Source organism: Nothoprocta perdicaria, unplaced genomic scaffold (genome assembly GCF_003342845.1).
Source record: "Nothoprocta perdicaria isolate Ctin4 unplaced genomic scaffold, notPer1 scaffold_347, whole genome shotgun sequence".
Taxonomy (NCBI): Eukaryota; Metazoa; Chordata; class Aves; order Tinamiformes; family Tinamidae; genus Nothoprocta; species Nothoprocta perdicaria.
Window position 1 is genome coordinate 581211 of NW_020455585.1, and position 15285 is coordinate 596495.

Sequence of the window (15285 nt, forward strand, 5' to 3'; positions counted from 1 at the left end):
TTTTTTTTTTTTTTTTTTTTTTTTTTTTTGAGCAAATGAATTTCTGTGCCCAGGAAAGGGACACAATTTCAGGAAGATGTAGAGGTGCAGCAGGCTGGTTGTGAGGACGTTTCTGGGTGCAGCGGGCACAAGAGCAGCACTAGGAGCAAAGAAGGGCAGGGGAACAAAAGGATTCTGCCTCTCTGGTGTGGCAGAGGGGATGGGGATGGCAGGGCRCAGGATCCATGTTGGATGCTCACCATAAAGATTTGTTCTTTTGCATTTGTAGGATCTGCAGCTAGAATATGGTCATGGTCCTCAGGGTGGCTACTTCTTGGGTGCAAATAAGTGAGTAAGCAACGGTATTTTCTGCCTTTAATTCARTCTCATCTGTTTTAATATAAAATCACGAGTATGTGTTAAGCGTGTTAACAGAGACCGATGTGTTGAGCTTGTTTGCATCAGTTACAACTCCAAAATCACTCTTTGTTTCTGCTGTGGTAGCAAAGCCAACAATGCAGTTACAAAACCTTTCAGTATTTGAGGCTGTGTTGATTATATTGCCTTCATGTTGCCATGAGCTTTCTCTCTAGCAGAGCCTTTGTCTTGGTCAGCTTACAGACAAAATGTTCATTGTGGTAGGTCCCACAAAGCACAGCCTCATCCCATCTAGAAACTACAAGTGCTGCCACTTGAAATGGTGTTACGCACCCTTGTAACRTTGTAGGACAACAGGAATGTTCGCTTGTAAGGCCTTTAAAAATAAAATATGTGTTGTCAGAAGTCCTTCAACCTCGTGTTTATAGGYCTCACCATTTTGTCCTAATAATTTGTCCTGTTAATCATATAAAATAGTTTTTCATGTCGTTAGTCTTTTCCATTCACCTTCTCAAKTTAATTTCTAACTAGACTCATTGAAACCAGAGTGCCTAATTGTGAATTGCTTATTTGCAAAAAATGGAGAAAACTTCATCGTAGAATGTACTATTTGTAGGCAACTTATTTTGGGGGAAGTATGAAACACAGATACCTTTGGACCATTATCCTGATGATTCCAGTTCCTGTGTTATACCTTCTCTTCTTCTCTGCTCAGACTATTCTCATTGTCATGTCGTGTTGAAATATATTTTCAGGGAAGGACTCAAAAAAGAAGTTAATGTTACAAAAATTAACTAGRGAAGAAGGAATTTATTCCAATAATAATTAATTCCTCTCGTCAGTTTGACTTTTTTTGATGGTGATAATTCTGGATATTGTGGCTTTGTTCTAAATTGAATCAAGTTAAATCAGTCCTTACTTTACAATGCAAGGAGCAAGGTCTACTTCACTCAATGACAGCACATTAGCAAATGCAGCTTAAAGTGTGCAAATGAAAAATGCCCCTGTGCTCAYTCATATTTAGGTAGTCGATATATGTTCTTGAAAGCTGACTAAAATRCTTTGGATTATTTACTCACAGAAGCATTTGCCCTGGCTTTTGATAATTAAGTTTGTGTGCAGTGATTAACTCTTGGTTTTGTTTTGTTTTTATGCTGAAGGAGTCTCTTAAAATCGGTTGAAGAAGAGCTACATCAGCGGTAATTCTGCCCTTTTTTTCCTCTTGTGTTGCAGTCATTTGTGTGTTGATTTCTTATGTGGGTCAYAGCAAGCTCTTGTTTGTTCCTCTACATGGTGAGAAGATTGGGGAGGGGCTTAGTTGTCTGGATTGCAGCTGTGCTTTTAATAATTATAATAATGATACAGATCTAACAGRCAGTAAAACTCTTTCATAAAAGAGGTAGTAGCCCTTGAGCTCACRTGTTTTTGCAGTCGCCAAGGGCCTTTTAGTAAAATGGACTCAGCCATAGTACCTTGTTCATTTCCTTAGGGGACATGTGGCACATTTAGAAGATGATGAGGATGATGCAGACGATGATGCTAAACAGTAAGTCCTTTTTTCATGTAAAAATAAATAATCTGATTCTTGAACAGATAAAAAAAAATAAAGTAAAATCTGGGATTGAAGTGTCTTCACCCTAACAGTTCAGGATTCTTTTTCTTAAACCATTTTAAAGATATATTTTTAAAGTGGTTTGTTATCTGAATTTTGCTTATTTTTATGGTAAATTTGTGATYAGTTAGGGTAGGAAAAATCTTATTCATCACTTAATACAGCTTATATTACAGTGTCCTATTGTCTTTTATTGAACAAAATCTTGGCATCGGTATATTATGCCAGTAAAACAGCTAAGTCTAGTTCTGTTGTCCTTTTTAGACCTAATGTCTATATATTCAGAAATCTGTTAAAAAATATATGTAAAATATTCTCAATAGTTTGTCTGCATTCAGGTGGATGGTTGAGACAATGTTAACTTGCATTCTTTTATCACAAGCTTATGTGATGCCAAGACCATGTCGATAAACRTGTCTTAAAGTGATTATGTTCATTCTTAATTCCACTGGAATAARTATCATTCTTTCACTTTTTTTAAATAGTGAGTGAGAGTTGAAACATCTTTAATGAATCCCACAATGACCATGTGGAATTCAACATTCCTCAGTAAATTCAGTGTAGAAAAGAAAGATGGTTTTGAAACAAGATTCTTGTTTTTCTTTCCTGTTAATGAATAATTTTGAAAGCTGTTGCTTCATAGCAGGAACTTGTAAACAGGGCATTATCTATTGCTGGRTTGTTTACTTTTCTACAGAGAACTAAATATCTCTGTGAAAATTTTTATTGCCTTATTTTACTACTGTTCTCCTGCAGTGAAGGCGGTGGTTTTTATTACTGTGCACTGAGCAGGAAGGACAGTATTCTTCAAGAGGAGGGTAAGGCTGCTGGTATTTAAGGGGCCTGAGTTTGGATAGGTGTCAGCACTTGAAGTTTGCATTTCTTGATGATCACCTCCTCAGAGTCAAGGAAGGCTGCCATTCGACACAMTTCATTCTTACAGCAGAAAAAGAATTTTTAGCCATATTTAGCAGGCTTTTTTCCCTAGCTCATTTCTTAAGAAATTCTTCGTGTTTTCTTATTAAGCAATTGCTTAAAGATGTGCTCAGGTGCACAATTCATCAATAAAACAAAACTCCACGGTATCTCCCGTGAAGAGAAAATCATGATAATGTTACTCCTTGGTGTGTTCTCAGCACATGGACCAAGCTGAGAACCTGCTTTGCTCGGAGCTGTATAGATTTTGGTGCTAGTGATGGTAACCCAGGCTTCTGGTAAAGCAGGATATCACARTCCCCCAGAGCTCCCTACCACCCACTCCATCTCTGATGGCAAAGATGCTCTGGATATCGGTACTGCTGCAGGTCAGCTCAGCTTGGTTCCTCTTGCATTTGTGTTAAAATCTAGCTGTTTTGTGTGTACAGCTGTGTGGGTCCTGCTTCGTTTTTGCTAAATGTTGCTTTCTCCTCTTACTGCTCTGTTGCAGCCAGGATAATCTATTTTCAGTCACGTTCCAGGATTTGGAGCTCTCAAAGTGCTTGCACTGACTGCTTTGCTTTGAGGTCCTTGTTTCTCATATAAGCTCCATTAGAACCTTCCTACAGCATTGGCGTCTTCAGGCTTTTCTGTTGCTGTCGTGTTCCTGAGGATTTTCTTTTTCAGACTGAATAATAGCTTCTAGGAGATTGCAATTTGTCTGTCCCTAAGGAATTGTCCTTGGGTGTCCAACAGGTGCTGTACCAAGAATGTCCTGGGCTTTATTGTTTCTTTTCATGTTTCATCCCAAGGACTCTTGCCCTACAGAGAGGGCCTGTAATTTCTCAGCTGTGAATCAGTTTCTACATCCATGATTGTTCCCTTGCTGTCAGCTTGAGCCCTACAGTATGTGGGACATGCTCTTGGCCATCAGCTCAAATGAGCTCACCTTCTCAAATGAAGATTCAGAGCTTTTTCTTGATGGAGCTGCCATTGAAGAGCATGTGACATTGGTCACTTCTTCACTTGGATCCAGAACACAGACAGATGAAGCAGCTGGACCCTTGCCAGTCCAAATTGACACTGCTGTGTGGTTAAACTTGATGGTCTTGAAGGTCTTTTCCAACCCTAACAATTCTATGATTCTATGGCTCTAAAGCTGAGTGATTCATAGCAGAGGATCCACAGACATCAGGGAACTAATACAAGGTATTTTCCATCTTCTCAACATTTTGATTGTTTTGTTACTTCTTTCAATGTTTAGCAAAGCTGTCACTTGAATGTGCAGGATATGAAAGCCGTGAAATATAAAATTGGTGTCACCACTCTACATCATCAACAGCAATAAATTTTATAGAAGCTTTACCGTTGTCACCTGGATGGTCACTCCTTTTCACAAGTTCTTGATGTTTTTCTTAACGTCTGACTGCCCAACAACTTTATGAGACGGAAGAAAGGATGCGGAGCAAGATAAAAGCAGATCTTGGACACGTGAGGACTTGCCCCATTGTGCATAACTTTTGCTGTCTTTGTAGTTGAAACACGCGTCACAGGGGAACCCATTCTCCTACCTCCCCTTCCAGCTTCTCAAAAAAAAACCCAAAAAGCCATGACAGAAACTGAAAAGATTGAAGCCAACCAGACAAGTAGTTGATCTGTAAACAAGCAAACATCTCGCTGCTTGGATATTTTCCTAAAGCCTTGGAGGAGCCTAATTTAAAAATAACAAAATCTTGTGCAAGAATGCCAAGTTTTCACAGCTGCATTCCTGATTTCTTTAATGGAAATAGTTTTCTAGTCCAAAAAGATTAGGAAATGGGACAGCACAAGACTCTGTGGAAACATTAGGAATTTAGGAATAAGAAAAGCAGCATGTTCTTGTAAAACACTTAGGTGACAGACGAAGAAGGACCCTCAAGTCTTGGCTTTTTTTTCTCTTATGCAGACCCCTTGTGCTCCAGAAGCTCCAGAAATGCTCTCATGTTCAAGAGTTATCTTGTTTAGCAGAGCCCTGTGAAAAAGGGCAACTCCTGAAAAAAAAGAGAGAGAAAAATAAAAGCAGAGAGCAGACTAGCTGCATGTGGTAGGGGGTTTCACTTCCATGCAGGAAGTTATCTAAAAGTCAGTGGTGACTTTTTCAAGGAATGCGTTTCCAAAGGAATTTCTGCACGAGTATGTGTGTCTTTAGTGAGTCAACTCAAGGCTCTCCTGCCCTGCAGAGCAGGATCTGGTACTGGAGTTCTGCCTTCTGCTATCTGCGCTGTGCATGACAGTAAGAAAACAGTACTTTGAAACAGGATCGATTATGCAGTTATTTGGATGTAAAAATGCTCTTGACACATTAATAGTGTTTGCTTAGATTGATAAAATTCTGAGTTCTCTCAAACGCTGCAGTATGAGAGTCAGAAAGAGAGCCTGGGTAACAGCCTGTTTCGTTTCTTTTCTTTATAGTGCTACTATGAAACCTAAAGTGCCACCTCCTTTGCCACCAAAGGTAGGTTGGGAGAGGGCTTTCACAAATTCCTTTTCCTTTGACGGGAGCAGAATTGGGTAGTTCAAAATGTAGTACTGCAGAAGTAATTTAAGAGTAAGACTAACAAATTCAGCAACTGTTTGCTAATTTCTGGTGGAAGAATATGATTTTTGAATGTGTGCTTCGATCACATTAGGTTTTATGTACTACCTCTTGAGTAGTATGCAAGAATAATTGAATCTTCTTGAACTTAAATTATCTTTTTAAGAGGAAAATTAAGAAGGGGAGGAAATGCTAATTATTTGTTGTTGCGATGTCAGTTGKCTATTAACTTCCCTAGGCAAAAACCGAAGGTTTGATTATTTTCCTTCCTGAATTCATAAATTTTGTATAAATGAGAAAGATTCTTACAAGCAGCGTTGGTACAGCCACTGTCTAAACCATTTTGTCCCTTGTGATGAATACTCCCATCTGGGATTTTCTCCTTAAAATTGATGATCCAGATGATCCCATCTGGGATTTTCTCCTTAAAATTCTGGCCATACCATTGAACGTTCCTGAGTTCCTACTTATATCTCTGATTTGGTTATCCATGGTCATGAACTGTGACGTGTCAATATACACAGTATTTATTTATTTTTTTTTAGCCTAAATCCATCTTTATTCCCCAAGAAACTCATTCTTCTGAAAATGATAATGAAGGGACAATCAAAAGATGCCCGTCATCAGAGAGTCCAGCAAAATCTGCATCTCAGGTTCCGCCCAGGCCACCGCCACCTCGGTTACCTCCACAGAAATCTCATGTCTTAGGTAATAAGAGTGAAACCAAGAAGTCTAAAGATATTTCTTAAATAATGAAGTGTGGTTTATTTCTGCATCACACATTCAAAGAGGCTGTGGTAATTTTTCTGTAGTGGGCAAGTAGCAGAAAGTGCATGACAGCACAGTTGCCTGAGGAGCTCATGCTTCAGCTCCACACAGGGGGAATTTCTCTTTCAGTGAAGCCAGAAACAGGATTCTGCTCATGTCAGTGGCAACATTAAACAACAGGCCTGTAATGTAACGGATCAAGATTGCTACAGGGAATAAAATGAGTTTTCCTGTTTGTTAGCTCCAGGTCCTGCCCTGCTGTTGTCACTTGGGTTCTGTGAAGAACAGAGTTGGGCTTTGAGTTCCCTTCTGTATATAATGAACTGGGCAGGGTGGTATGGCAGCTAATGTGCTTATTTACTGTTTATTTGAGCTGTTTCTTTGGTGCTTGGGTTAAGGTCTCTGATGTTTTGAGTGCTCTACTAGACTGGTTTTGTTCTAAGCAATTTTAGCATCTGACTTTTCATTGGTAACTTACTAATATTTCATTACTATGCCTTTACCACCGCAGTGGATTTGTTACCTTGAAGTATGTAATACACTTAAGCAACTAGCACTAATAAATGCCTCAGTGCCACATATAGTGAATTGACAATCGAATTGTTARCTATGCAAATTTTTCTTGAATTAGAGGTATTAAATACATTGTTCTAGCATCAATGGCAATGACTTTATTTTGACCCTTCAGAATTGCCTGTAGACTACGCTACTGCTCAGTTTGTAGGCAGAAGAAAGGAACATATCTCTGAAATGTCTTTTTTTCTTTGAGGTAATGGAGTCACTTCTGTSCAGTTAAATGGTGAAAGAGAGGGATCGCCACATCAACAGATTGAAGCTAGAGACATGCATTTTTCAAAGAAAGAAAAGAAGGAAATACTGGTAGGTATTTAAGCATTTAGGTATTGTTTAACAATGTCTCTACTGCTTTCAGTGTGCAAATGGAGAAAAGCAAGCAAAGTCTCTAGAAATGACCCTGAGYGGCATTTCATTTTGAGTCAAAGCACGTTTTAACTAGATTGTCTAGTTCATGATATGCTCTCAAGCTGACGTTTGAATCCTCTGACTTTATTTCTTATTAGAAACTGTAACTTAATCGTGAATGTAGAAGATTTACTGTTTATATTCCCATATTTGTGTGTGAAGTAATGAAAGAGAGGATGTGAGAGAGAGATATTTTACCGAGCAGAAGCTGTATAAGCAAACAAGGAGATTAAGGAATATGCTGCCACCTGATGGCTTCCTGAAGGATTTCACCAGCCCAGGGAAAGGATCTGGATTAGGGCTGTTCCTGGATGAGTCCCTACTATATCCCAGATACAGACATACAAGCATCTCGGAGTCTAGAGGGGGAGGAAAAAAAAAAAAAAAAGATTAAGAAGTTGGATGTGGGTTAGATAAGAGCTTGTTGCCTACAGGCCTCTGTAGCTCTGGGTCTTCAGATTTATTAGTTTGGATATGGTGTCAGATTTGAGCTCTGCATGCTCAAATGAAGTTGCATTTGGGCAGCAAGTGGAGTTTTTCATCGGATGCAACGTGATCCAGCTGTGGGACTGAGAAAAGGGAACGTTCTTGCTTCCCTTGAGCCCGCGTTCCTGCAGCCGCCCTGCGTTGGACCGAGAGATCGTGCGATGTGACAACTTTCTTCTCCCCCAAGGGACTTTCKCCATCAAAGCAGGAAGTGACTTTCAGAGTGGTCACCCTGCTGCTACTGTGACACAGAGCTGGAAGTGGGGACATGGGACAGAAGAGAGGAGGAATCCCATGTTTCGCTCGGTTTAAACATAACCTGGAACTGCATCCATCAGTGTCTCCTTTTAAGGATGGTGCTAGTAGTGCTATGAAGGAAGTGAAGAGGAAATAGGGCAAAAACACGTTTTGGTTTTATTTTGTGTTAAGCAAATGCCAGTAACACAGGCGATCTGTTAGAAAGTATGGTTTCCTGAACTACTTTGAACTTGGCCTTTGAAATTGCACATTTGAGATTTTCTGTGTGCTAGTAATAACAAGTATTTCATCAGTTGTGTTTTTTGACTCAGAGAAAATTATGTTCTTTTTATTTATTTTATTATTATCCTACCGATACCGAGCTCAGTACTGAATGACAGAGTTACGGTCATTACTTGGAATACTGAACAGCTGCAATATTGCTTTAACTTTGTATTGCTGCATATATTCTGATGGCTTTCATGCATTTTCTTAATGCAAAAATGAGGAACAGATGATGCAGAAATTCATCTGGGGATATCAGGAATCTTACTAGAGGCCTTAACTGGAGAAAATGATACGAGCAGTTTGTGCTGTGGCAATACTGGTGAGGGCTGGTCAACAAACTCCTATGCAGTTRTGGAAGTGGGGGTTGGAAGGAAGTTTTCCAGCCTTGCCTTGTGCTCAAAGTGGGGTTGCAGCCCGTTTTGTAGTTTTGTAAACACTTGTTACGCAAAAAAGAAAAGTACTGGCTTTTTCTTTTCTGTTGGTATAATTATAGTTGTTTGTTTACCAGTTTCTTTCAACAGGAATATAAGAAAAATGTGTGTATGTTTTTTTTTTTTCATTTTGCATCCTAGTTAGGCAGGTAGGGGGAGAATACGTGCACATGCCTGTATAAGCATTCTGTTTATTTTTATTTTCTAGAAACCAATTAGTAATGGCCTTCCTCCCACGCCTAAAGTACATGTGAGTATTGCTGACTCATAAAAAGGTATTTTGCAGCTAGAACATGTCTTCCTACTAAAGAAAGGACATTTTTGAATGTCTTGTTTGCTTAAAAGAAGGAATCTATAAAAGCCAGTATCTCTTACAAGTGTTCAGTAACAGCTACACTAATTCATGAGCTACACTTTTTTATGTTTTCTGTAATAATATTTGGGAGATTTTGTTCTCTTTATAAAATACTTAGTACTTACTAGTCAGTCTTTCTCTGTAGGATCTGGGGATCTTATACCTCAAGAATTGCAAATATACCTCAGGAATGCTGAGTTTATGGAGTTCAAGTCTAGGTTGAGAAACCTCTGAATATGGGATTCTTAAGTGCCTTAGGACTGAGATAACTATTATGGACATCTATGTGCAACTTCTTAATGTAAAATAAGCTGGAATTTTACTGCAGTGTCGGTGTGGACACATCACGGTGAGTTCAGCCAACACTGCTGTCAAAAGAGTCAGGCTCTCCCTTTTCTTAGCCATTTATTCCTCTCATCGTTTTTCTCATCATTTTTTCACCATTTTGAATACCAAAATAAAATTACTACAGTAACGTTTAAGTGCAGATGATGCTGTTTCTACTTCCTGCTTGTTTTGGAGAAGCAGAGTGGGTCAGCGCAGATGTCCTGCTTGCATTCCTTGCAGTTTATGCTAAAGACTCCAACACAAAGGGTTATTCCAGAGCTCTCATTTCTTGATACATTTACCCTCATTTCTTGAGGTCAATCCTGTTTTACTGACTAAACRCTGACTAAACAGGTGTGCGTAGCTGAATGAATGTATGCCAAAAATCTGGAAGTATAGCTAGCACTGAGAAGAACTGAATAGTCATGGAGAAGGGAAGATGAGATCAGCTCAATAGCTGGAATGAGGAAACAGAATAGTCCAAAAGCAGCTGGAACTTTAGCAACGAGAGTTGCAGCAGCATTTTGGCTCTGTGGGCTTCGCAGAGAGTACTGGACTGAAAAAGGCCAGAGGAAATGGTTGTTCTCTTCTGATTTCCATCCTGTCCTCCTTTCATGTCAAACTTATTGTAGAGCTCAACTAAGTCTCTGTCACAAGCACTGGTTCCCCACAGTCTGCAGSCTCTTTCTCCAGTGCTTGGAAAAGACTGGGAAGACTTGGGCAAGTTCAAGGAGCAGCAGAAATATTTTCCCTTCCTTCAGGACATCAGTGCCCTGAGAGCAGGGCAGAGTGCCTCTCAATGTCCTGCCTCCTTGGGAGGAGACTTACTAACAGCAGGAGGAAAAAAAGAAACCTTCATTGTTTTTCTTGATCCTTCTCTTTACTCCTTGCTGCTGAGGAACTTTATCATACTGAGGCTCTCAGGAAGCTGAGATCTGTCTCTGTTGTATCAGCATCTTCTTGTTTTTCTGCCTTGCCATCTATATCTTCGCCCTTATGTCTGTTCTGGCATCTGCAAAAGGATCCTCTCTCTGCTTAGGAAGCAGTGAGCTCCCTGGCTCCGTCCTGAGACTTCTGTGACAATCCTTGCAGGACTGAAATCTTTCCCCTTTGCGGTAGGGTCTCTTCTCACTTTTGGCCAATTAACCATAACGGGGCTGATTCTTCCCTCATTGAAGCAAACGTCAACCAACTCGCAGGCTTCGTGATGCTGATGACAGGCAGCTGCCTGAGGCRCAAGGAAAGGTCTAAATTCTGCAACTTTTTATTTTAAAGGATTATTGCTGAAGTTCTTTTCTGCCAGATCTGTCAGAGGTTTATTTTAGGAGACACTCGGTAGTGCAAATAAAAGAAAGCAAATAGTAGTGACATTAAGACTGTTCTGTTAAATATGGCAGAAATAAAAGGTCACTGATGGTACTGCTTGTGTTTTAAAATTACAATACACAGGATCCTTCCTCAGTTTTGTCGTGTTTGCGGTAATCCATGCTTAGGGTCTTAATGTAGGAGCTTCCCCAAAAGACCAATTCTGGCATATTTACTCAGGTTGTACAGAGAAAGAAAACTGTTTAAAAAAAAATCCCATTTGATAGCATATAAGATTGGATATAAGTTTGGATAAGATTATTTCTGCATGATCTGAAGCTATACTCTTGACTGTGTGATCTTTTTTGTTTGTTTTTACTACTTTAAGTCAAAACCAATCCTATTAGAATCTCACAATCTAATTTTTCCAGTGTAATTTTTTCATTGCTTTTAGAAACTCCTGTTTTTACTTTTACAGATGGGTGCTTGCTTCTCAAAGGTTTTCAATGGCTGTCCCCTGAAAATTCATTGTGCAACATCATGGATAAATCCAGATACAAGAGGTATTATATATACTTTATCTATTTTATCCTCTCCTGAAGTTTTCAAGAATGATTAAATAAGGAAGATAGTTGCTTTCAAAATAGATTCATTTTTATAGGTAGAAGGTCTTTCTTCATCATGCTGTTTGAAGTTCAGTGGATTTCCTAGTTATGTTAAGATATGAGCTGTGCAGTTTTCAGCTTTGCTTAAAAAGAAACTGCATATGGAATAAAGATAAGGACASATTTGTTTGATATTCAAAATTCAACATTGTAGTCAAACATACCAATACTCATTGATTTTGATCCAGGCTGCTGGATCTCCTTTCATATTCACTTACATTTCGGTGCTTTACCAATAGTCTGGAGAATACGTGCATAATGCCTGCAATTTCACCTTTTGCTTAGTGACTGTATAGCTAGATGCTATTGAGCAAATAAGCAAAAAAACCTTAAGTTTTTTAGCAACTGAAATTAGTTCTGTCCCATTTGCATGTGCAAATACAAATGGAAGTATTAATTTTCATTGCAACTGCAAGAAAGAAGAAGGGAACGATGTTCTGTAAGTGAGGTGTCATGAAAGTATTGCCCTCACTGTTACTATTGAAGTACTCCAGGAAACAACGTGGAATCTGTCAGACAATATAGGAAAACGTTTAAATTGTTTCATCGACATAAGTGGAAATTTTTCACCTGAATTCCCGTTCACAATTGTATCACTGCTGTTTTTGTTTGAAAAGTTAGCTGCAAAAATGAGACTGGTTTTTCCTCAGGTATTACAATGGCTCAATCCACAAGTTTTAAGCTTCCTGGACAAAATTAATTAAAGCACAATGACTATTATAGGCTGGTTAACTCCAATGTTTAACTCTTTTGAGTCAGTCTCTCTTCCCCTCTCCCTGTTAGGTTCAGAAATTGCATGCACTTATAACACTTCTATTAAATCAGGATTTCTGGATTTGTTTGTTTACAGATCAGTACTTGATATTTGGAGCAGAGGAAGGTATTTACACACTGAACCTCAATGAACTTCATGAAACATCAATGGAGCAGGTATGCTTCTGTTGTGAAGTTTTGGATAATGATTTTAAGAAAACAACAACAAACTCTTTGCTGCAGCTACATAGCCACCAGGTGGAATCATAGAATGCTTAAGGTTGGAAGGGATCTCAGAGGTCATCTAGTCCAACCCCCCTGCATACACCTTAAATGTTTATATAAAGGATACCTCTCAATTGTGTGCAAGGTTTAAGTTTTTTGTAGGTTGAGCCRTGGTTAATTAGGAGGTCTGCAGATATCGATGTGTTGAAATTCATCGCAGTGCATCCAGCAGTTAAATATTTTGCAGCAGTTAAATATTTTTTAAATAGTATGGAATTTCCTTGACATATTTTGTTTGAAGATTCCCATTTTCTTTAAAGCTGTGTTGCGAGATAGAATATTTACAGCAAATGTGTTAGAGCTATAAAGTAGGAAGATCCTTTATTTGCTAGATTTGATTCTTGTGGCCTTAAAAATATCTTCGGTGATGAGATTGAACTTACTGAATCCCAATTAAAATTCTGTCGTTAAAGAATCTCATGAATGATAGTTTGGGGGTGGAAAAGTAGGGAGGGACTAATTGCAGGATTTTCTGTATAGTCTCTTCTCTTAATCTCTAAGAAACGTTTTTCTTTCCTGCCTTCTCCCTAACTTAGGGAGCTRTGTATCTGCCATCAGGATGGAGGAATTTTCAAGGACAGCCTTGGCACTGTAAGCTGAAGGCAGTGGGGTTGGTTCATCTTCAAGGTCCAGACATCGTAGATCCGTCTGTGGTGTTGGGCAGGCAGCCTAGCTCGCTTGCATTGAGGTCCATGTAATCCACACTGTTGCCTCTCTGCTGAGGTACCTCCCCCTGCCCCACAAAGGATATACTACCATATTCARACCCTTGTTTCTCATAACTATAGGATTTAACAAATGACAGCTCTGCCTCGATCACTGGCTGCCTTCCTTGATCGCTACTTAAGTGTGATGTGAAATCGTATGGGAGGTTCTTCATGAGGATGATCAGGGGCCTGGAACATCTGCCCTATGAGGAAAGGCTGAGAGAGCTGGGCCTGTTCAGCCTGGAGAAGAGAAGGCTGAGCGGARATCTGATCAGTGTCTATGAACACCTCAGGGGAGGGAGTGAGGAGGATGGGGTGGCCTCTTTCAGTGGTGGCCACTGATAGAACTAGAGGAAACGGCCGCAGACTGAAGCACCAAAAGTTCTGCAGGAACTTAAGGAAACATTTTTTGACAGTGAGGGTGACAGAGCCCTGGAACAAGCTGCCCAGAGAAGTTGTGGAGTCTCCTTCTGTGGAAGTCTTTAAAACCTGCTTGGACACAGCCTGTGCCACATGTTCTAGGTGACCCGGTGTGTGTAGAGGGTTTGGACTGGATGATCTCTAGAGGTCCCTTCCACCCTTAAGGATTCTATGATTCTTTAAAGGGCCAATTTTAGTCACTTCAAGCGAGTTGGGTTACAGTAGTCTTGTAAGTGGCTGTAGCTGCCGGAAGATGCTTTATCTGCTGAGGTTTGTTGTTTAGCATCTCTCCTGTGAAGAAGAGAGGTTGGTTGTTGTAAAAGCTTTTGGCGAAAAGGTTGGCTTGATCTTTGGCTTGACGCATTGTGGACTAATTATAGTACATTGAACACATGGATATGAAATGTTCTCTTGTCTAAATGTTAATGTGTATGTAAAACATAGCTTGTGTGCCTAAGGTTTTACTCTGAATTAACTCTGAAATCCAAGTAAATATTATGTGACTTAAGCTAATTTCTGCTTAAAAAAGGCAAGTCATTATTAGTTTTGTCCCACCGTCTGTGCAGATATTAATTCATCAACTTAATGTAATCGCATTTTATGTATATACACATATATAAATTTTTTTTTTCCTTTATCAGCTATTTCCTCGACGGTGTACATGGTTGTATGTCATGAATAATTGTTTGTTATCCATATCTGGTGAGTTACTCTGCTATCTTTGATCCGTAGTGCCAGCATGCATTTTGTTTGTATTTCAGTTGTGGTTTTGTTTTCTAAATTCCAGGTAAAGCTTCTCAGCTTTATTCCCATAATTTACCAGGACTCTTTGATTATGCAAGGCAAATGCAAAAGTTACCTGTTGCTATTCCAGCACACAAACTCCCTGACAGAATACTTCCCAGGTAAATATGCATTAATCACATAGATCAACTTGATTCCAAGAATTCATTTGCTCGTGAAACTTTAGGAATCTCAAATAATTTGGAGCTAAATTGAAGAGATTACCATGAATAATTCATACAGGCATAAATGAGAAAGTATGCACCTAAATTTACCTGAATGGAGATGTGAATATACTTTTACTAGAGAGCTGGTTTTCCGTTTATTTCAGTCTTCTTGTCAGGTAATGTCTAGTATAGCAAGTCCTACTCGTATCTATTATGAATCAAAACCTGGGATCAATGTTGTGCTTGTGACATATCAAGTAGGTAGAAATAGTAATCTAACATTAATTAGCTTGCTTGAGCTCTGGGCACTGGGCTTCTGTTTTTCCATTCTAACATAGCAGAGGGGGAAAGGTAGAGGATATCCATCTGAATGCCAGTAATCGTTGAGGAAATGATGGGTGTTTTGGAGAGGCAAAACTGGTTTTCTCCAAAAGGGCCAAGATGAGCGAGACTGCCCTCATGGCAGAGGGATCAAGTTGATGAGTCAGTTGGAAAGTTAGGAAATTAGTAGAACTGGAACACAAATTCAGTGCTAAGCTTTGGCAAATCCTTTCTCTCAGGCATAGGGAAAAAGGTAGACTTGACTAAAACAGCACTGAGAGCAGTTGTAATGGACTACACGCAGTATCCTTCTATGCCTACAGCAGACTGTAACACGCGTGCAGTCCCACCAAACTTTATGCCCTAGCAAGGAGCACACACACTCGCAGAGTTTGAGGGTGATGCTGGCTACCACACAAGCCTGGGGAACCCACTTGTGTCTAAGCTGAGGAAGGAGTAGCATGAACCTAGTGTGCAGAGAAACTTTTGATTCCTAAGAAGCACTGTAAATCGTAGTAGCCTTTTGTATGACAGGCTTTTCCCTTAG

General features: G+C 39.5%; 1 protein-coding gene across 2 annotated transcripts in view; it reads left to right on the top strand.

Annotated features, from left to right (window-relative positions):
- The window catches only part of MAP4K3 (mitogen-activated protein kinase kinase kinase kinase 3), a 66895-nt gene that overhangs the window by 37940 nt on the left and 13670 nt on the right, over positions 1-15285 (top strand). For both annotated transcript variants that reach the window (XM_026044028.1, XM_026044029.1), the window contains 11 exons: positions 269-327; positions 1518-1556; positions 1847-1903; positions 5336-5378; positions 6005-6167; positions 6997-7106; positions 8859-8900; positions 11116-11200; positions 12153-12232; positions 14109-14169; positions 14255-14372. In XM_026044028.1, the coding sequence (XP_025899813.1) occupies positions 269-327; positions 1518-1556; positions 1847-1903; positions 5336-5378; positions 6005-6167; positions 6997-7106; positions 8859-8900; positions 11116-11200; positions 12153-12232; positions 14109-14169; positions 14255-14372 (857 nt within the window). The remainder of the gene's footprint in view (positions 1-268; positions 328-1517; positions 1557-1846; positions 1904-5335; positions 5379-6004; positions 6168-6996; positions 7107-8858; positions 8901-11115; positions 11201-12152; positions 12233-14108; positions 14170-14254; positions 14373-15285) is intronic.